The following is a 23,679-nucleotide window of genomic DNA, read 5'->3' as shown; positions in this document are numbered from 1 at the left end:
GTAAACAAACCCCCAATTTATAGGAGTTAGTTTGGTTATGGTATTTTTTTCCCACAGAAATAGAACACTGAGTAGACATGCCTTAAACACACATACTACTAGTGAGCTATGCCACCAAGATGCTCAAATTTACAATTTTTAAAGGAGTTATGCTTCAAACTTAATCAAGAGGAAAATGGCAATTATTCTAAATAAGCACAAGGAAAACAAAAACGATCCTCTGAAATCCTGTGTAGACGCTGCCTGAGCCTGAGCTTGGAGCTTTACTAGCAAGGGAGACAGGAGAGGGGCCTTGAAAATGTATTAATATCAAATGTTGGCCTGTTCCTTCATGCAGTGAGGACCAAAGAATTGCAAAGAGACTAGCTTCCTCACAGGTGGGACTCAAAGTTATCTGATGCTGTGACCCAGCAATAGCACATTAAGTGAGAGAAGGCTGTTCTGGGATGTAAAAAAAAAAAGCCAGTGCATACCTGCCTCCAACAGCTAACTTTCACAACAACTTGGGAATTTACACTAAATATAATGCTATTATAAGATGTCTTAGAGTATGACATACTCCCTATATATTAAGTGCCTCATCAGGACTCTTATTGCTACTGACAGTAATAAATATATTATTTATTTACAACCATGTGCCAAGGAGGCTGTGGATCCTGTGAGGAGGCAGGATGTTTCCATCTAGGGTCCTGAATGCCCCTCTCAGTTGCCACCTGACTATGCTCTGCTAGGCCAAGAGTACGCTGTCCTTTCCTATGACGATGAATGGGTAGGAGAAGAGATGGGGCCTCGGAGAGACAGAAAGTGGATGTCTCATGAGAAGCAAGGGGAAAAGACACTCCTCAGGCAAACAGGAAGTGCTCACAACAAACACCTTTCCTGTGCTCGGCCAACTGTGAAAGGACCCCGAAGGTCATTTCATAATCAAAATTTTAAAATATGAACATGTATGGCCACTGTCGCCAGGGCAACAGACACTGTAAAGGTCTTGCTTCTCAGCCCGTGCCACTTGCTCGCATACCACAGACAGCAGCCCCCTGTGTACTAAGAGTGTCCTCTGAACACCAAGGTCTACTCCTCATCAACCTGTCCTCTATGGCCTGGCGGGAGGCCAGGGAGCTAGCCAGCTAAGGCCCTGAGAGTCTTCAGACAAGAGCTCTGTAGAGATGGGGATAAACAGACCAGCTCTCTCACACCCTGGCAAGGAAGCCGCCAATGGTGCTCTTTCCTGTTGCCTAAGTTCCCTGGAGGAATGGAATCCTATCTGCCAACGGTGGTAGCTTGTTCGCTAGAACCCCCGTCCCTTAATTTGTTTGCTTCCTTCTCTTCTCTGTCTCACTTCTGTGCCATCACGGAGGCTTGGTGAGGTCTCTTTCCACATGAATTATGGCACTGAGTCCTTAGGCAGGGTCAGTTTCAGGAGCAGCGAACCTGTGACAGGCAAGCACTCTGTAAACCGTGTATAGTGCTACACCGCCTGCCAGTCTCACAGGCATATAGCTGCTTTCAAGGTGAAGGAACCAGGTCCTTCAGTAAGCTCACACAGCCAATTAGAGCAGAGCCTGGCTCAAGGTAAGTTGATTTCCAGTCTATGCTTGATAACAATTCTCTGCCACGTGCCACTTGACCGTATCTCTGTAGGCATCCAGCTCCTGACCATCCCGTTCAAAGCAACTAAAAGCTCTGAGATCACCTAAGAGGAGGAAGTGAATGCGAGAGAATCCCATCATGTTCTGAGGGAAACGTGTGGGCCAAAGAGCATGTGCCTTGCACATAATTATTACTGACGTAATACGTGCCAGTTATTCAGTTGATGGAAGTCATTGATGTTATTTTTCCTCACCTGTCTGTAAAAAGAGAAATAAAAAGTAAAGGAGCTTCCATTTCTGAGGCATTTTTTTCTAGGGTAAAATAAACGTTTCTCATCTTAAGGCCAGTGACAGGCCTTCTGGATTAAGGCAAAGGAACCATTTTAAGAGAGGTGGAGAAATTGGACTCAATGGTACCCTTTGTGTTATGCCAGAGAATAATGCATGCTGTTCTTTTAGAAAAAAGAGTGTAGCTTTATGGGATGAAAACAGGGATCTGGAGCCTGGCGTGGTGGCGCACACCTTTAATCCCAGCACTCGGGAGGCAGAGGTAGGAGGATCACTGTGAGTTCGAGGCCAGCCTGGTCTACAAAGTGAGTCCAGGATGGCCAAGGCTACACAGAGAGACCCTGTCTTGAAAAACAAAAAAAAAAAAAAAAAAAAAAACAAAAAAAAAAAAAAAAAGAGAGAGAGAGAGAGAAAAGAAAACAGGGATCTGCAGATTAAGTGCACTTGCTGCTCCTGCAGAGGACCTGAGTTTGGTTCCCAACACCCAAGTCAGAGAGAACACAGGTACATGGAAGTCTAATTCTAAGGGATTGACAGGCGTCTGCTGGCCTCCACAGGCACCCATATTCACATACCTGTACCTACATACATACCTGAACATGCACACACACTTTAAAATAAAGCAAATCTGTTTTTAAAATTGAGACTTTGGGCCAGGTTAACCCCAATGTTGAAGACACAGAGGCAGAAGGATCTCTGTGACTTTGCAGCCAGACTGGTCCCAGACAGCCAGGGCTACATATAGTAAGACCCTGTATCCAAATAAAAAAGGGCTGGAGAGATGGTTCAGTGGTTAAGAGCACTGTCTGCTCTTCCAGGGGTTCTGAGTTCAATTCCCAGGAACCACATGATGGCTCACAACTATCTATAATGTGATCTGATGCCCTCTTCTGGACTGCAGCTGTACCTGCAGACAGATCACTGTATACATAATAATATTTTTTTTTTTTTGAGACAGGGTTTCTCTTGTTTGTCCAGCCTTGATTGTTCCAGACTCGCTTTGCAGACCAGGCTGGCCTCAAACTCACAGCGATCCACCTGCCTCTGCCTCCTAAGTGCTGATATTAAAGGCATGCGCCACCACTGCCCAACATAAATAAATACTTTTTAAAAAACATTTTATCTCATTTATTGAGGACAGTTTTAAGACAAATTTGTCTAAGGTCAAACACTTAGGCAAACTCACCTTCCCCATTTTGTATGGGCACTAGTGTCCACATGCCTCACTTTCTCACCATTGGGGCAGCATGTGCTAAGAGAGTCAGCATGATCAGTCAAGATATTGGGACTCTTTGTTTTGCTGCCTCTTCCCTGTCTTAGTAGATCAGTAAACCAGGAGTCAGAGACAAGCTCGTAGGATAGCAATTTATCTTTTCCAGTATCCTTTTGATAGTATTCCTTGGCTTCCTCCTAGCCCCTCTGAAAGCCTTCTTTAAAAATAAATAAATAAATTATGGTTTGGAGAGATGGCTTGGTGGCTAAGAGCACTGACTGCTCTTCCACAGAATCCAGGTTCAGTTCCCAGCAATGGCGGTTCACAACCAATCATAACCCATTGAGGGAATCTGACACCCTCTTCTGACTTCTATGTGGGTGAGGCATGCATGTGACGTGCATATGCCATAAAAATGTATACACACAAAGTAAACCTTAGAAAAAGACAATTTCATACTGTTGGATAATTTAGATTTTGAGTAAAACGTAAAGCATTAAGAACACTTATTGGAGCCAGGCGGTGGTGGCGCACGCCTTTAATCCCAGCACTTGGGAGGCAGAGGCAGGCGGTTCGCTGTGAGTTCGAGGCTAGCCTGGTCTACAAAGTGAGTCCAGGGCAGAGAAGGCTACCATAGAGAAACCCTGTCTCGAAAGACCAAAAGAAAAGAAAAGGAGAAAAAGAAAAACCCACAAATTGTTTACAGAAAAGAGCTCACAGGGGCAAGAGAAAATATGCTGAGTCAAATAAGAGACAGAATGATGTCTGAGGGGGGTCAAGGGTCACACTCACCTCCGTTCTCTAGGCTTGCTTTCTTAAGTATTCTAAAGGAATTATTTCTAGAGAAATTGCTATATTTGAATATAAGATGTTCGTAGCTTCCATAGGTTCATGTGTTTCTTCATCAGCTAACTGGGCTCCTTCTGGTAGCACTTTGGGGGGGGGGGCAGGTTGCAAAAACTTTTGGCCATGGGGCCTTGTCGGCAAACACAGAACCACAGGACAGGTCTTAACGGTTTATATATCAGTCTAGTTCCAGCCCAAGCCCTCTATTTCTTCATGGACTAAGACAAGGACACGCAGCCTCACGCTGCCACTGACACGGCTGCAGGGTGCCACAAACCTCACCATGCTTTCCCGCTGTAATAGGCTGCACCCTCTCAGGCCAGAATAAACCTTCATCCCTCAAGTTGCTTCTTGGAAGATTTTATTTGGTCCTAGTGGATGAGAAATGTGAACTCCAGCCTTTTTTTCTTAAGCAGAATTATCTGGCTAGATGAACAACTTGGTTGTGTTTTTCTGTTTTTAGGGGTGGCACCGTTTGTAAACAGGGTGATGCCTTCAGCACAGATAATTGGCTTTTTGGGCCCATCATCCTTCTAACTCATTGTGACAATTGATTGGCAGGGGGAATAATATATAAGATGCTCTTAAGCTTTAAGGGGCAGGTTACCTAGTAACCAACAAATGAGTGAGTTCTCTTCGCAGAGACTTGCTCTCTTAATTGGATGAAAAGCTTTGAGGAACACAGCTGGGAAGAAACAAAGACTGGCAATTATCAGTGGGCTTGATGTCTGAAATCTTGGCAGCCTTGGCCAAAAGGTCATAATGGGCACAGATCTTTCATTGGTAACAAGAAGCCAAACAAGCTGCCTACTGAGATACAATTTCGTGGTTTTTTTAAACACAGGGAAAATAAAAATGAGTTGTGGAAATAAGAATATTAAAATGTGTAAGGATGGATGCAGAGAGGGCTCAGCAGTTAGTAGTGTCAGTTACACTCTCAGAGGACCTGAGTTTGATTCTCAGCACCTATACGGTGGCTCATAGCCATCTGTAACTCTAGTCCCAGACATGGTGCACCACATATGTGCAGTGTCTGCAGAGGCCAGAAAAGGGTGACGTCAGATCCCCTGGAACAGGAGTTACAGATGGCTATGAGCCCTCTCCCCATCCATCCCTACACATTTTAATATGCGTATTTCCATCTTTTTAAAATGTGCAATGAAAGTCGGGCATGGTGGTGCATGCCTTTAATTCCAGCACTTGGGAGGCAGAGGCAGACAAATTGCTGTGAGTTCGAGGCCAGCCTGGTCTACAAAAGCGAGTCCAGGATAGCCAGGACTGTTACACGGAGAAAAAAGTGCAACGAAAACAATATGGCAGTGGTTCTCAACCTTCCTAATATTGCTACCCTTTAATATAGTTCTTCATGTTGTGGTGATCCCCAGCCATAAAATTATTTTGTTGCTACTTCATAACTGTAATTTTGTTGCTGTTATGAATCACAATATAAATATCAGATATGCAGGATAGCTGACATTTAACCCCTGTGAAAAGGTTGCTTGATTCTCCCAAAGGGGTCTCAACCCACAGGTGGAGAACCACTTCAACTATGGTTTTGCACTGTGTGGTTGTTCATTCTTCTAAGCCCAGCACACAGAAGCTAAGGATTGTTTTTAAAAATTGCTAAGGGCCCAAAACATCATGAGCTAGAAACAGTTTAGAGAAACTTTGTCTCCAAACAAATAAACAAAAAGCAAGGGCTGGGTATATCTTAGCAGTAGAGTGTTTGCTTGCCCAGAAAAGACCATGAACTATACTGTTCAATATCTAACACCATGTAGATACTTAAAACCCCTATGTGCCTTTATAGTTCATGAGAATGATCAGGGACAAGAGTCTGTTTACGGTCAGGGATCCGTGTTCTATTGCTTAGGATAATTCACAATGACCATTGAGGTCAGTAGATCTTATTAACACTGTTTTGTATACCTGTATTCCCATTAGGCACATATTACAGCACGAAGAGTTATAGATGCTCCTACTCTCTCTTGCTTTAGACAATAAAATTAAGAAAAATCAAATTATAGGTTGACAGTGATGGAGATTGTTTTTATCTACCGAGGCCTTTTAGATAATAGCATAAGCTTTCTCTGCCCTTGAAAAAGAAGTTCTTGTTCTGCCTTTAACTATAACTGAAACAACCCAAGCCCAGAGTCATTTCTTACAGTGTTTGCACCTTGAGGTCCCTCGGTAGGAGACCTGAAGTTTAATATTGCCTGCATATAGCAGATTGTTCTCACAAGGATGGAGCTTAGACCTTTCCTAAAGCCCCCTCTAGTGACAAGCAGAGAATGAATCCATTTCAGATCAACACTGGCACACTTTAAACTTGTATCGTGCCATTTAGCTTTTCAATGACTCACACTTATTGAAAAATGACTAAAAATAAATGTAGCTGAGATTCTCAAGAATTCTTCAGTCACCGAGACATAAAGGATTTTGTATAGAACTGAGGCCACTCAAAATGCTCACCCATGTTTTAACCCTTTTTTTTTTTTAACTTGGCCCTGGTGGATAATTCAAAAATATTCCATGATTTTCCTTCTTTTTGTCCTTTAGGAACTTCAGGATTAAGATATGTTGGGGTGGGGGGCTGGAGAGATGGCTCACTGGCTAAGAGCACTGGCTACTGTTCCAAAGAACCTGGGTTCAAGTCCCAGCACCCACGTGGCAGCTCACAACTGCCTAAAACTCAGTGCCAGGGGATCTGATGCCTTCTAGCTTCCATGGGCACCAGGCATGAACATGGTGCACAGACAGACAAGAAAAATGCCCATACATATTTGTTTTAAGCTAAAGCTAAATAACAGCAAAAAAGGGTACATTCATGGTCAGGAGAGATGCCTCAACAAACAGAAGCACTTACCACCAAGCTGGATGACCGACACAGTGGACGATAAAAACTGGTCCCCTAACTCCAACACACACACCATATGTGTGCACGTGCATAATACATATATACACACATAAATAAATACAATGTAATTTAAAACATAAAGTATTGTAATAATGTTTTATAATAACCCAATAAAAATAAAGGTAAAACCTTGACCTTTTGTCTCTTGTGTCTTTTTCTGCATTCACTGGATAATTTTCACTGATGCTTCTAGGCATATCCAAAGAAGCAAGCATTATTTCTAGGATCCTTCTGTACTGTGAAATGAAGGGCTATTTACAAAATAGAAATTAAATGTATAATAATAAAGCATTAAAAATATAATGAACATAAACTACGTTTTATTAGGTCAGATGGTACAGGCTGTTTATACATAATTTATTTTATTTATATTGCCATCCCAAAAGCTTAGAAATCATTCAATAAGAGAGATCTAATTAAGCCATTAAAAGAAGAGCAGAGCAGGCTGGAGATTTGGCTCATGCATTGTCCTTGCAGAGGGCCTGAGTTTGAAACGAGCAACCATATGGTGGCTCCCAACTGCCTGTAACTCTAGTTCTAAGGGGGTCAAGTCCTCGTCTGGACTCTGAGGACATACACACACACACACACACACACACACACACACACACACACATACACACATACACACACATACACACACACATACACACACATACACACATACACACACACACATACACACATACACACACACAGACCCACACACACACAGACACACACACAGACACACACACACTTAAAATCTTTTTAAAAGACAGAATTGGATATTATGCAGGAAGCAGAAACTTTTATTCCTACACAGATACTTAAAATTCTGAGACCCCCCTAAAGGCATTTATGACACCATTAGCAGCTTAGAAACCAACCTTGCTTATAATATTGTGCACAATAGCTCCCCAGTAAGCATTTTTGCTAAGTTTGACTGGAGTTGAAATTTAAAAGGCAAACTGAGGAAGGCAACACCATGATTTGGTGTACTAGAAAGTGATGGTAGCTCCTCATATCAAAGGAGACTTGTGGTGCCATTAGAGGCCAAAGGTGTCAGGTCCCCTGGACCTAGAGTTACAGTTATAGTAGTTGTGAATTGTACTTTGGGTCCCCCCACAAGAGCAGAAGGTGTTCTTGACCTCTGGGCCCCAGCTCCAGTATCTCTTAGTCCCCTTACTCTCTATCATCCTAAATGTTGTTTGAGATATAGAATCATCATATTTTAAGCCCAATTTTCTCTCCTCCCTATGTCTTAGATGACCCCTGCTCCAGGCTTTGTTATAACTGAGATTCTGGAATGTGTTTTTTTTTCCCTTTATTATAGGATTTCTGATTTGCTTTCCTTAATGCCAACTCTCCTCATGTTTGGCTCTTCTGAGACAGGAGTCTTAGAAAAGAGACACCCGTACCATACATTTGGGGATGGGGGGTCAGCCACTGCCCATAACACTTGTATCCCTTTCATTTACATAAACAGGAAGCCGAGGCTCAGCCAGGCTTAGAATTTAATTCATGATCAAACTTGTAAGCTGTCATAGTTGGGTTTCTATTGCTATGATAAAATGCCATAGCCAAAAGCAATTTGAGGATAAAATGGTTTATTTCATCTTACAACTTACAGTCCATCATAAAGGGAAATCAGGACAGGAATTCAAGGCAGGAACCTAGAGGTTGGCCATGGAAGAATGCTACCTACCAGCTTGCTTTTCAAGGCTTGTTCAGTTTGCTTTTCTATACAGCCCAGAACCACCTGCCCAGGGATAGCACTGTCCACAGGGTTCTACAGAGGAACAGAACCAATGGGATGAGTTGGTGTGTGTGTGTGTGTGTGTGTGTGTGTGTGTGTGTGTGTGTGTGTGTGTGTGTGTGTGAACTTTTTAAGTCATCAACATAGCAAAAACAGCTGAGAGACTGAGATGTAGTTTTTCCATCCTTGAGTGCTTCAGTCGTCAGATTATCCCCACAGTGGCTATCTCTCATGAGGAGGCTGGCATAGTTGCTCCATCCACAAGGCTGGATGGAGCCTCAGTAGTCTTGATCTGGTGTCAAAAACCTGAAAGATTCCTGGAGGGCTGCAGGTTGGTCCTCAGTGCCTGAGGAAAACTGGAAACGCTGGTTCTGATGTGGAAGGAGAATTCAACCACAACAGCAAAAGGGTAAATCAACTGGGCAGCATGAGGAATCCTTTCCTGCCACAACCTTTTAAATCTAGACTGCTACCAGAAGATAGCAGCCACAATCCAAGTGGCTCTTCCAAATCATTTAAGGCAATCATGAAAATCTCCCTATTCCGGAGAGTCTAACTTGGGGCAAGTTGCCGTTAAAACCAAGTATAACATGTAGAAGCTCAGAGTTCAGCAAGGCTGGCTCAGAATCTGGTAGGCTTTTTTTTTTTGTAATAACAGACAAGATGCAGTTGCTTCCCTAGGCAACCCTTGGCAATATCTAAAGACATTGTTGGTTGTGGGTAGAGTCCAGGAAAGCTGTTATAAGATCCCACAAAGACACGCCCAGCCTAAAAGTTCAAGAACGGGTTGCTAAGAAACCCAGCGTGACAGAATGCTTTCCCTTCTCCTTCTACCCAAATCTGATGTTACTTCCAAGGATTCACAATTAACTATTGCAAAAAAAAATATACAAATTGCAGAAAGCCGAGGACTAGATTACTTTTTCTCGCACCTTTCTTCCTTTCGAAAGGAAACGGGTTTTGTAGCTTTGAGGTAAAAGAGAGAGAGCAAGGGCAAGAGGTGAGGAATTCAGTAGGCAGAAAGGAAATTCAAACTAAAGCTTGCAAATTAAGATGTGGGCTGCTGAAAGATGACTACATGGTCAAGAGTGCTTGCTCTGCATGTTTGAGGACCTGAGTTCGAATCCTGAAACCAAAGTAAAAAGGGGGTCTGGTGACAGAAACAGTTGTGATTCGCTTTCCTAACTGGCAAGCTCCCAGAGCGAGGGATTGGCCCGTTTCCCGGACCATGCCCGGCACCTGCCGCTGTAGCCTGAGTACTAGCCGCGCGGGCGGGGGAGGCGGGGCCTAGGAGCACATGTCCCTGTGTTGTGACGTCATAATCTGTAGCCGCGGAGCCGGCCCTTAGCAACCAGCCTGGCGACAGTCTCTGTGGCCGCCTTCGCTGCCGCCCCCGCGGGTTAGTCTTTCCAAACCTCCACTGCGGGGGCTGGCTTGACCCCGGTAAGAACCGAGGGGGTACACAGTGTCCGCGCGAAGGCTACGGGAGAACTAAGAATGGATGGCGGCCGGAGAGGTAAGGGGCTGCTGGTGTCTAGGCCGTTCCCTGGCCTTCCCGGTCATCTGTAACATCAGGCGCTGGACAGGTCCGGAGCCCTGGAGGTGGCCCCGCTTGCTACTGCCTGGCCTTGAAATTGTCGCCCTGATCCCAGGACCCTGCAGGCTTGTATCACCTAGGTCTTTGAAGTTTGACCTGAGCCCTAGATCAGGCCGGCTGCTTTCGCAGAAACTACCCTCAGTTTTCCTCATTTTGAACGGAGGGGAAAAATACTCATGCCACGGAGTTCCTGGGGATTAAGTGCAGATACGATGTAGCAAGCTCTTGGTGCATTGCAAGCACCTGAAATCTCCCAGCTACTCCCTCCAGAACTGGCTCACCCAGAGCTGGTTATAATTCAGTTGCTCCAAAGTGGGGAGCTGGGATACCACATTTCGTAATAAACTTCCAATATGGTTGGTTGGTTGGCTGGCTGTTTAATATCACAGTGTACACCCTTTTGCCTTGAGTGATACTGAGTCAAGTGCAGAATGTGAAGTAGTTGGTGACCTCTACCCATAAATCTTCAGGTATCAGCCCAACCCAAGTTGAACACCCACGGCCTAAGATTTTAGTAAGATCTTAAGGTGATTTGCATGAACAATACATTAAAAAGTACTAGTAAACACCATAATTATATTTCTTTTAAAAAGAACTGTCATACTTATTAAACTGTCTATGAGATAACACTAAAGAAATTCACAATCTTATTGTGTGATTTTTTTTTAGCTCTAAGAATCTATGAACAAAGAAACAAAAAAATGAACAAATACAGTGCAAATAAAAATACAGATATAAGTGATATTAAGACATTTAGATATAAAGACATGTAAGATTTGTTATGGAACTTGGCTTTGCCAAGGGCAGATTCAGAGATGTCCCAGAAGATGTCTCTTGGAAGCTGTGAAGAGTGAAGAAAGAGGGTTTCAATTCAAAGCCTGAAATTCTGAGAAGCAGAGCCCACAGTAAAGGAAAAAAAAAAAAAAAAAAAAAAACAAATAAGCAACACACACACTGTTGTCTCTTTAAAGGGTGCCTTTGAATTGATCTAATGAGTCCTTGAATTAAATCTTGCTTTTAGTTTGTGTGTACCTTTATTTTATAATAATCGATCAAAATTAGTGTTATGCTTAGTGTAGAAGGTCAATACACAGGATATTCAGACATCAAACACTTCAGAATACCAAACACTTGTTTAGTATTCACACACAAATCTTGTTAAATAGGTATTGTTCATATTGTAAGATAAAGAAAAAAAAAAGATAAACCCTTGAGTTAATTGCTTTACTTACATAGTAGGACAGGGGCCATTTGTATCATAATAGACTTAGTAAGGTTTTAGTATTTATTTTTAAATGAGGTGACAGATGTAAAAGGGCTTATACTTTATAGCTTACCCAAGTGGCTTCACTTTTAGCCCATAGTATATAGTAATAGCATTGCTCCTAGTTTTGAACTTGTTAAATAAATGTTATATTCAACAATTATCTGAACTAGTTTGCATATATTATAAGTACTATAATTGTAATTGATTATAAATTATTTGTTAGTAACCAATTTTTTAAAAAATTTTTTTTGGTTTTTTTCGAGACAAGGTTTCCCTGTGTAGCCTTTGCTGTCCTAGACTCACTTGTAGACCAGGCTGGCCTCGAACTCAAAAAGAGCCACCTGCCCCTGCCTCCCAAGTGCTGGGATTAAAGGCGTGTGCCACCATGCCTTAAATGCTTCGTTTCAGTTTAAAGTAAATGTCCTAGGTTTCATTAGTTCCTTCAGCCGTTTCAGAACATAAAATACTAAAGATACCCAAGGGGAGAGTTCCTCACCTACTTACAGTAAGCACAGTGTTCTGTAGGGTCAACCTTCAGGGTGGTGATGTAGCAGAGAGCCACCACCTTGAAAAACAACCGGTCTTGTTTCTAGTCTCCGGTATTAAGTAATGATGCATTGCTCTGCCAGCTCCTTTACTTCCCCAAGCCTTAGTTCTTGTGAAGTGGATGATTATCTGTTTTAGCTTTATTTCTGTTGCTGTGATAAAACATCCTGGTACCTGATGTCCATCGCTGCATGGCAGTCACAGCAGGAGGAGCCTGAAGCACTAGGTGTGCCCTAGGCCTCCCTCACTGAGACTCCTGCACAGGTAATTCCAGGTTGTGTCTCGTTGACAAGTAAAGCTGTCAGTTAATAAATTTTGGCAGCTCATTGATTCCGTTATGGTAGTCTGTCAGAGAGTGTCAGGGATCCCTGTCCCCTGAGAAGCTAGCTGGGGTTGTAAGCAGGTGCTGCCATGCCTGGCTTTTACATGGATTCCAAAACCAGGTCTTTGGTACTTATGTGACAGCCTCTTTATCAACAATGCCATCTCTCTAGCCCTGTCTTATTTTCTCAAGAAAGAAAATGCTCAGTTTATGGTCATAGGACTTTTGCCATTTGATATATTATTGCCGGTGGTCACATAATTGAATGAGTTGTTGTTGTTGTTGTTGTTGTTGTTTTGTTGTTATTGTGGTAGTGGTGGTGGTTTTTTAAAGACAGGGTCTCATTATTTAGCCCTTGCTGGATTTGAACTTTGTATATAGACCAGGCTGGCCTGAAATTCATAGAGATCTGCTTGCCTCTGCCTCCTCCCCACTGTTGGGATTAAAGGCATGCAGCACCGTGCCTAGCTGAAATAGAAGTTTCAACAACTTTGTTTAAAAATAAATGTTATTTTTAAAATATTCTATATTTTTTGTGTGTGAAAATTGTGTTTCACGTGTCCTAATTCATGGTTTTTATTGTTGTTGGAAGTCAGAGCAACCTCTGTCCTCCCCAGATACAATCCACCATGCCTATTTACAGGACACTTGAGCACCAAGAGCAACGGTAAGTAAACTACTTAAAACTGTAGCTTGGCTAAAAGTCTCACTGTTCTCTGTGCTGGGAAACAGTTCTCTTAATGAACATTTGTACCTCACATTAGTAATTAGAATTAAACGTTACAGAGATTCTTTAGATACATTTAGGGGTCATAATTTCGAACTGTTATTGTGGCCTGCATGTGACCCCAGCTGCCTCCTGCTTCCCTACTCTGCTGCAGCCACTGGCGCAAGGTTAGTTTAAGGTATGCCTGCCATAAGGTGATGACTATCAGGTGATGAAGACACAAGCTCTAAAGAAAAGCTGTGTAGAGAAAACTTGGATACATTTCCAGCTAATGTTTATGAATTTCTAAATCTCTCTGTCCTGTGATACCTTTATATTTTAAAGTCTTCAAAGTGATTTTTTTTAACGGTTTCCCTGTGTAGCCTTGGCTGTCCTGGACTCACTTTGTAGACCAGGCTGGCCTCAAACTCACAGAGATCCACCTACCTCTGCCTCCCGAGTTATGGGATTAAAGGTGTAAGCCACTAAGCCCAGCTCAAAGTGGAATTTTAATGTTAGCTCTAAAATTATTTTGGTAATTATAACTTAACATTTTTGGCATGGGTTTTAGAAAAAATATGATGTAAGCCTATTCTTATTTCCATGAAAAATCTTTTATACTGTCCTCTCCTCTCTAAATAGGAACATTTAGAGAATTCAATTATTTCATTTTATTTCAATTATTTTATTTTATTTCTTTGTACCAGAGTATATACATAGAAACAACTAGGAAAACTGATAATTTAAAAAAAAAAAACTTTAAAGCAATGTCTGGTGATACAAACCTGTATCTGGAAGGCTGAGGCAGGAGGATAACAAGTTTCTGGCCTGCTTGGACTACAGAATGAGGTCAAGGCCATTCTGAGAACTAAAGTAAGAGTGATGGGGATATAGCTCAGTGGCAAAGTGTTTGCAAAGCATGCATGAGACCCTGGATTCAATCTTCAGGAACACACACACACCCACATACACACACACACACACACACACACACACACACACACACACGGCAGAGCTAGTGCAAGCAGAGCAGTTGTTAGTATGCAGCTGCACTGGCTTTTATCTCAGCACTGCATCCTTTGTCCATCAGATGATACCAATGAAATTCATAGCTCTCTGTGCTTCAGTGTCCACTTCTATTAAGTGTGATAATAATGGCTAGAAAAAGTTTTACTGGTAGAGTATAACAGTGCATGCCAAGTGCCCGCCAGCAGTGTCTTCCTTAGTAACATGCTCATATCATGCAGAGTTCCCCTGAATGGACTGATTTTGAAGTACTAAAGGATAGTTCCAATGTGGAAGAGTCACTTGTTTTTCAAGCTCTATATTCTATTCCTTCTTCTTCTTCTTTTTTTTTAAGTTTTTCTTAGGTTTTCAGGGTTTCTCTGTGTAGCCTTGGCTGTTCTGGACTCGTTTTGTAGACCAGGCTGGCCTCCAACTCACAGCGATCCACCTGCCTCTGCCTCTCAAGTGCTGGGATTAAAGGCGTGCGCCACTACTCCCGGCCTCTGTATTCTATTTCCCTGGTGAATTTTTTAAGTAAATGCTCCTATGACTTCTCAAAATCTTTTCAGGGGCTGGGACAATAGCTCAGTGGATAAGTAGATAAAGCACTTACTGTGCAAATTTGAGAGTTGGATCCCAACACAGTGAGCGTGCCAGCCCACCTGCCTCAGGAAATGGGATGCCCAGAGTAAGCTGGCTAGTTAGACCAGCCTCATCACCTGGCCTGGCTTCAAAGGAAGGATCCTATCTCAATGAATAGGATGGAGAGTGATCCAGAAAGATTCCTGGATCACATACACATACACAAACACTCTTGCACACAAAACATGTACCCACACACATGTGAACATGAGTACACATGCATATTCTCCATACATATACACATGCAAAAAAGTGGTTTTGATGTTTGAGAATATGCCTTTATAGTCCTTTATACTTGCACATTGGTGCTTAATGCTTCTAAGATTCCCTTTAAGCAATTTAAACGAAGTGGGAAAGTTGACCAGCATAGATTTTATGCTCCTATACTTAGAGCAGTCTGTGGACCTGAGGCTATGTGAAGTCATAGGCTTGCTTCTCAGAGCAGAGTCTTTGTAATAGTCTTGTGGTTTGGGACTTGCTTGATTTCCAAGAGTTGATGGTTTGTTCACAATCAAGCAAGCAAGTGACTGATAAGTTTCAGTTATAAGATAAAAAGATAAAAAATAGATAGTAATAATTAATTAATATTGATTAACATTATTAATCTACTAATAGATTATATTCTAGATTATTTTATTAGATATATTCTAGAATCTCTTTCCCAAGTTCTCAAGCCTGTAAACTTAACTCTTGAAGAGGTTTGAACCCAATTTATGAGCTGCTAATCAGTATTACCAGGGCAAGATGAAAGCTGGACACACCACCATGAAAGTGGACTCAGCCTCTTCCAGCGAACTCCAGAGCATGGCTAAGAATGACTTCAGTGGCTGTGTGTCTTGTGATGTTTATATTAACTTTAAACCCGTAATGACTGCCTATGTTTTAATTTTTAGCTTTTTGCACTGACTCCTCTTCTCTCAGACTAACCACTCTCCAGCTGGTCAAGAACCACATGGCTGTTCACTATAATAAAATCCTTTCAGCCAAAGGTAAAAACATACAAATGTGAATTCTGTGTGCCAGTTTAAACCCAGATTTACTTCTCATTATGAGAACCCTGAGGCAAAAGTTAATACATTGTTTCAAAAAGGACTGTGTCTTAAAGTGAGATGCCAACTATTGGTTATATCAAAGGCAGATATTATGTTAACAATATTTACAACCATATAATGTCTAGACAGCTCATTTAATGTATTCTAATATTTTGTTGCTAGATAGTACTCATTTTTCTATTTCTGTTTAAAAATGTATGTGTATACTGGGGCGTGTGTGTGTGTGTGTGTGTGTGTGTGTGTGTGTGTAAGCAGGTGTGTATGTGTGTGCATATCCATATAGAAGTCAGGTCAGCGTTGGATGTCATTTGTCAAGAGCCATCCACTTTGTTTTTTTTAATATATTTTATTAATTTATTTATATTACATCTCAATTGTTATCTCATCCCTTGTATCAAGAAAGGCCCGCTCACTGAGCCCTTGGACTTGGTATTTAAGACTAGACTAGCTAGCCAGCAACCCCCAGATCCTCCCTTCTCAGTCTCCCAGTGCTGGGAGTACAAGCATGTGCTGTCATGCCTGCTTTTAGTGAGTGCTGGACCCAAAGGTCCAGGGGTCCTTGTGCATTTATAATAAACACGCTGGTGGCTGTGTTAAATTCCTAGGTCTTCTCTTTTTTTACATTAAAAAAAAAATAGAATCTCAATATAAAGCCCAGGCTGGCTTGATATCAATATCTTTTTGCCATGGGATCCCAAGAAACTTGGGATGTGTTGTGCTACCATAGCCAGCTAGATACTGGTCTTAATATAATTGTATAACCTGCCTTTTTACTTAATAAGTTATACAGAGAAGATGTTGGCTGCTATTTTTCTTTTACTGTTCATCTTATTAAGAGATAACTTTTCTAGAATAAATACATTACTTATAAGTACACAGGGAAATATTTTGAAAATGTATATATCTCTATAACCACTACTGTATTCACAGTAAGCCAGAGATCATGTAATTACAGCATGTATGTCAGTCTCCCTGCCACTTGCATGTTCATGAGCAGAAAATGCTATGTATATTTTAAATTGCTACTAAGATAGACAGGCAGACAGACAGATGATAGGATAGGATGGTACTTTGTAAACACTTGAAAATCGTGTGAGATTTGAATTTAATGTCCATAAGCACAATCATGTTTATGTTGATGCCAGCTATGGAAATCTTTGCTCTGAAATGCGTAGTCAACTAGTTGCAACCAGCTGTGTCACTTCTCAAAGCCAGAGCATTTACTCTCTGCCCCTGCAGTAACACTTTGCTGACCCCAGTATGGGACACTGTCCCAAAAAGGCTCCCCTTCTAATCTTTGCGGTCAGTTCTTTCCCATCTAATCCCTAAAGCTTCTGATCTGTTCTCTGTTCCTACAGTTTTGTCTTTTCTAGAATTTCATGTTTATTGAGTAATATGTATCTATACATTTGGTCTGGCTTTCAGTGTCCACAGTGCTTTGAGGCATCCATGTTGTGTTTAATCAATATTTCTTTCCTAGTTTTGGTGTGTGTGTCTGTGTGTGTGTGTGTGTGTGTGTGTGTGTGTGTGTGTGTGTGTGTCTGTGTAGGCCCAAGGACATCCTAAGATGTCATTCTTTCTTATTTTTGAGAAAAAGTCTTTCTCTGGCTTGAAGCCCACCCATTAGGGTAGGATGGCTAGCCAGCAAGCCCCAAGGATCCACCTGCTTCCCCACCTCAGGGTTCTTAGTGTGCACTACCACACCTGGCTTTTTTACATGGATCCTGGGGCTAGAACTCAGGTCCTGTACTACACAACTTTACTGACTGAACCATCTCCCCAGCCCTTAAATGTATTTACTTTTGTTCATAAATAGTATTCTAAATGGTGGTGCACACCTTTAATCCCAACACTCAGGAGGCAGAGGGATGCACATCTCTGAGTTCTAGGCCAGCCTGGTCTACATTGTAGTTCCAGAATAGTCAGAGCTGTGTAGAGAGACCATGTTTTAAAATAACAACAACCAAATGTTATTCCATTTAATGAATCTTTTGTAATGGTTGATTCGTAAATTGGTGAATATTTGGGTTGTTTTGACTCAGTCAATGTGAGCTGTTGGGAATTAGATTACTCTAAGTGTCCGTATACAGTTGTGAACATGTGTTTCTATTTCACACGGATAAATTTATTTTGCTAGGAATAGAACTGTTAGTATGCTTGTCTGTACATACTTTGTGATCATACGCTTTCCAGAGAGTGACTGCTAGTTTGTGTTTCTTGTGCCACTACATAGTCACCAACACTTGCTGTTGCCAGTATTGTGTCTCTTCTCTGAATATTTGCAAGTTTAGCTATAAATTTTAATTTTACTAATTTTTAAACTAATCTTACCTAATGTTTACTTACTTTTTTGTGGCATGGCATCTCACTTTGTAGCTTCAAGAGCTGAAGTTTAAAATGTTTAGATTCTTGGGCGGCAGAGGCAGGTGGATTGCTGTGAGTTTGAGGCCAGCCTGCTCTACAAAGTAAGTCTAGGACAGCCAAGGCTACACAGAGAAACCTTGCCTCCAATAAACAAACAAACAAAAAGTTTAGGTTATGTTTTAAATAGTTGAGGAAAATAGTATGTTACAGCATTACAATCATGTAAAATCAAGCTTAATTTTCAAATATTTTGGAATGTGTATTTTTTAAAATGTATTTTGAAAATCATTTTCATTGTTTGTTTTGGTTTATGGTTTTTCGAGACAGGGTTCCTCTTTGTAGCCATGGCTGCCCTGGACTCACTTTGTAGACCAGGCTGGCCTCGAACTTACAGTAATCCATCTGCCTCTGCCTCCCAAGTGCTGGGATTAAGGCATGCACCACCAGACCCAGCTCTAAAAAAAATCATTTTGTGTCTAAGGGTTTTCTAAATTTGTTTTCTTCTAGAAGCTTTCTGCTTTTAGCCTTTCCATTTAAGTTTGTGGCCCATTTGAGTTTCGATGTATAATATGAAAAAAATTGTTACTGGTTTTTGCCTACCCATAAGTAAAATTGCTGGTATCAATTATTGAGGGAATTATCCTTTCCTATTGAACTTAGCATCATTGACCATATGAAACTTAATTTTTGATCTGCTTATCTCCCTTTCTGTCCTCTCCAACCTGCTTTGTTTTCTTAGCAATGCAGTAAGGGTTGAAAGAGGCAGTGTAAATGTTCCACTTTGCTCTTTTCTTTCCAGTTTGCTTTAAGACTCTGCTCAAGTGTGTTGATGTGCCATGATAAAGGCATGTCATTAGACAACTTCCTTATATTTTTTCAGTGGTTATACTACTATGTTTTCAAGTTCACCAGTATTTTCTTCCACATTATCTAATGAGCTGTTAATCCTACCTAGTATTTTTTTATTCATTAATTTGTGTATTTACTCCTCTCCCTTCTGCTTCTCCCTCCTCCCTTTCTCTTCAGAAAAGGGGGGACGTCCCATGGATATCAGCCTGCCTTGGCATATCAATCTGCAGTAGGACTAGGCTCGTCTTCTCCTAATGTGGCTAGACAAGGCAGCCCAGTTAGGGGAAAGGGATCCAAAGGCAGGCAACAGAATCAGACACAGCCCCTGCTGCTTCTGTTAGGAGTCCCGCATGAAGACCAAGCTGCACAACTGTGTATATGTGCCAAGGGCCTACCTACCTAATATTTGTATCTGTTATCTTACCTTTAATCTCTAGAAATACAATACTAAATCAAAGAACGTCAAATCTACAGAGCTTTTTCTGATTTATACATTTAATGTTTCTCATTTATAAATATCAAAAATATTAATAATTTTTTTCTCTTTCAGCCGCAGTGGACTGCTCAGTTCCAGCAAGTGTGAGTACTAGCATCAAATGTAAGTAATTCTTAAACATAATACCCCTTGTAACAGATGATAAAACACATAGCTTGAGATTTAACATTCTATTTCTAAGTATTCATTTTGGTGGCATTAAGTACATGTGTGTTTAGGAGCGTTGTCACTGTCACCCAGCTACCCTCCACCCTGTGTGACCTTGGGGAACCACATGACCCCATTCTGTCTCTGAGTTCAGCCTCTCTCCAGTCTACTTCCCATGAGCTTTCTAATTCTAAGTTCCTTGATTAAGTGCAAGCCTACAGTGCTTCTTCTCTGTGACCAACATATTTTACTTGACATAATGTTCTTAAGACTTGGTTATGTTGTGATATATAAGAATCTTTTATAGACAGTTTATTATTGTGTGTGTTTGTATGATGTACATGTTAGCATGTGATCCATGGCATGCATGCATACAGAGGTCAAAGGACAACTTCGAGGAGTTAGTTCTCACCTTCAAATTTTAATTGCATTCTAGAGCCCGAACTCAGATCACCAGGCATGGTAGCATGAGTCATCCCACCAGCCCGAATTCTTCTCTAAGGCTGACTCAAATATCTCTGCGCACATCCGCCTCATTGTGTTCGTTCCTTACTAGCAGCTTCCGTCTTCCTTCCGCTGCTGTGAGTGGCATCATGGGTGTACAGGGATTCTGAGTGTACACCACAAGTGAAGTGCAGCATCACCTGCTAGTTCTCGTGCTTTGTTGGGGACTGGCATGCTGTGCTCTGCATAATTTACATTCCTAGCCACACGCAAGGCTTTTAGTTTCTGCAGATATAACACTTGGTGGTTTCTGGTTTGTTTGTTTGGTTGGTTGGTTTTGTTTGTGGATTTAAAAATGCCCATGTTCTCCTGGTTTACAAAAATAAATTATCAAAAAAGTCACCAAATAGTAGAAGAAACAAAACATTTGCTAAGAATTAGGAAACAATAACAAAATGGTAATAAATCCCAACTTATGTTTTAAGCTGGGCAGTGGTGGTGCATGCCTTTAATCCCAGCACTTGAGAGGCAGAGGCAAGTGGATCTCTGTGACTTTCAGGACAACCAGAGCTACACATAGAGAAACCCTGTCTCAAAAATACCTCTCTCTCTACCCCCCCCCCCTGTCTCTTGTGTGTGTGTGTGTGTGTGTGTGTGTGTGTGTGTGTGTGTGTGTGTGTGACCAAAAATATTTTCAGCCAGAACTTTTTATAGAGAAAATGATGGTCATTAAAACATACAGTAGGAAAGTCTACCAATTATAAAAACACCCAGTATCAAAACTCCTGAAATATATAAAGCAAATAGTGACAGAAAACTCTAAATCTCAAAATGGATAGCCAGGGATAGTAAAGATAGCCCTCTTTCAGTAATAGCAAGATCAAATAAACCAGTAAAGAAATAGCCGTGTTAAATAACACAGTTACTTGATGTGAACCCAATAAACAAGCCAAACTTTCCACCCAGTGGCTTGATGCACACTTTCCCTAAGACCTCTTGGAACATTCCTGAAGTTTATCATATCAAGTCACAAATTAATCATAATGTATTTCATAAAATAAAGATCAATCCAGGTATCTTTTTTATCACAATTTAATTAAAATTAGAAACAGTAGTAAAATTCAATTCCAAGTTTGAAATAGAACTCTCTATGGGATATGGTGGTGCCACTCCTGTCACCTGGCAGGTGACATAGCAGGCTTGGCAATTCGGGGCCAGCTTGGGCTCCACAGTGAGATAATCTGCTATGGGGGGTAAAAAAAAAGCCCCAAAACTTACAAACAACAGCAACTCAAATGAATACAAAAATACTAAAACTTGTAAGACACAGCACTCTCAGTACTAAGGTACAAATGCCAACATGGTAGAAGAAAAAGGATCTCAAACAACTTAAATGTAAGTCTTAGAAAACTGAAAAAAGGCTGAAGCTGTAGCTTATTGGATCAGCAGTTTCCTCACATATAAGAGACCTCATGTCGGCATAGCACAAAAAGGAAAAGGAAAACTAGCAAAGAAACGTAGCCCCCAGTTAGTGGAAAGAAGGAAATAATAACATTTAGAAAACAGATACAGATGCTGGGCGTGGTGGCGTATGCCTTTAATCCCAACACTCGGGAGGCAGAGGCAGGAGGAACGATGTGAGTTCGAGGCCAGCCTGGTCTACAAAGTGAGTCCAGGACAGCCAAGGCTACACAGGGAAACCCTGTCTCAAAAAAAAGAAAAAAAAAGAAAAATAAACAGATACAGAAAACCATCAGAATGTTAAAACAAAACAAAAAATAAGTTCGGGCCAGCCTAGTCTTCAAAGTGAGTCTAGGACAGCCAGGCCTGCACAGGGAAACCCTGACTTGAAAAAAAGAAAACAAAACAAAACTCAAGAAATTGGTTTCCTGAAAATTGACATACTCTTAGCTAGACTAAAAGAAAAAAAAATGAAGACTGAAAATCAAATAAAAGAAGTCTCATTCCAACAGACACTTTAGAAATAAAAAGGATCATGGATTACTGTGAACAGTTATACACCAACAAATTGCATCACCTTGAGAAATGCATAAAATCCCAGAAGTGTACAGCCTAGCAAAACTGAACCAAGAGTAGAAAAGCTGAGTAGACCATAAGGAGATCAAATCAGTAAGTTTTAAAAACCCTCAGTAAAGAAGATCCAGGACCAAAGGAGCCCTATGCAAACTACCAGATACCCAGAGAAGGTTGAAAACCAGTGAGTCCTAGAACTTCCAGAACAAGTGGGAACAGTTCCAAACTTACTTTATGAGACCAGTACCACAACCAATCAAATGTAGACAAAAACAATACATGAAAACTACAAGTCATGTTCGTGGTGAATATAAATGCAAAAATCTTTATCAAAACACTTGCATACTGAGTTCAGTAGTATTTTAAAAGAAACTAGCACCATGACCTAATGAGATTTATTCCTTGAATGCAAAGATGGTTTAATGTACACCATCAGTCAGTGTATTGGGCCACATCAACAGAGCAAAAGAGAAGAACCACATGAATAGCTCTAGATGATTTTTTAAACCCCACTGTCTTAGTTTGCGTTTTACTGTTGAGAGAAAACACCATGACCAAAACAAGTTCTGCTTACAACTTTCAGGTCTCACTCCATCACTGAGGGAGGTCAGGACAGCAACTTAGGCAGGAACCTGGAGTCAGGAACTAAAGCAGAAGCTATGGAGGAATGCTGCTTATTTTCTTGGTCCTCGTGGCCTGGTCAAATGCTTTCTTCTACAACTCAAGACCACATGCCTAAAGGTGGCACCATCCACAGTAATTTGGTTCCTCATACATTCATCAAAACAATGTCCCATATGCTTGTCCGCATACCAAGCTGGTGGGGATATTTTCTCAGTTGACGTTCCCTCTTTCCTAATGATTCTAGCTTGTATCAAATTGACAAAATATTAGCATGCTCTCTTAATAAAGACATTAACCTCAACACAATAAAAATTATATATGAAAATCCCATAATGACAACATAACTTCTAAAATATGACATACATCAAGGATATAAATTCTTCTCGCATAGTATTGAAAGGCTTAGACAGAGCAGTTACACAGAACAAGACATTAAGGAAACCCCTAAAGACTCAACCATTTAAAAAAAAAAACAACTTTAGAGAGTTAGAGAAGTAGCTCATAGGTTAAGACCACTTAGCTGCCCTTCCAGAGGACCTGGGTTCAATTCCCAGCACCTACATGGCAGCTTACCACTGTCTACAAATCCAGTTTTGAAGAATTGATACCCTAATACAGACATACATGCAGGCAAAACACCAATGCGCATAAAAAAATAAATAAACATTTTTAAAACTATTAGAATATATTCATTCAGGGGGCTGGGGAGATGGATTATGTATAATCCTTTCCTTGCTAGCCTGGTAAGCCTGAGTTCATTCAATCCCTGGAACCCTCATAAAGTTGGGAGGAGAGGGGCTGGAGAGATGGCTCAGAGGTTAAGGGCACTGTCTGCTCCTCCAGAGGTCCTGAGTTCAATTCCCAGCAACCACATGGTGGCTCACAACCATCTATAATGAGATATGGTGCCCTCTTCTAGCATGCAGGCACGTGTGCAGACAGAACACGGTATATGTAATAAATAAATAAATCTTTAAAAAAAGTTGGGAGGAG

The 23,679-nt window shown here is 41.2% G+C and overlaps 1 protein-coding gene across 4 annotated transcripts in view; it reads left to right on the top strand.

The window, feature by feature from the left end:
* Positions 1 to 9,945: 9,945 nt before the first annotated feature.
* Positions 9,946 to 23,679, top strand: part of SPATA7 (spermatogenesis associated 7) — a 39,009-nt gene continuing 25,275 nt past the window's right edge. For 2 of the 4 annotated variants that reach the window (XM_084792976.1, XM_084792975.1), the window contains exons 1-4: positions 9,946 to 10,107; positions 12,916 to 12,990; positions 15,570 to 15,665; positions 19,492 to 19,539. In XM_084792976.1, the coding sequence (XP_084649102.1) occupies positions 10,089 to 10,107; positions 12,916 to 12,990; positions 15,570 to 15,665; positions 19,492 to 19,539 (238 nt within the window). In that variant the 5' untranslated portion in view covers positions 9,946 to 10,088. The remainder of the gene's footprint in view (positions 10,108 to 12,915; positions 12,991 to 15,569; positions 15,666 to 19,491; positions 19,540 to 23,679) is intronic. The other 2 variants (XM_084792977.1, XM_084792979.1) reach the window with 2 other exon arrangements.

This window comes from Acomys minous (assembly GCF_964271855.1).
Source record: "Acomys minous genome assembly, chromosome: 8".
Classification (NCBI taxonomy): domain Eukaryota; kingdom Metazoa; phylum Chordata; class Mammalia; order Rodentia; family Muridae; genus Acomys; species Acomys minous.
Note: the sequence above shows the minus strand (reverse complement) of the source record. Positions and strands in the feature narration are given on the sequence as shown.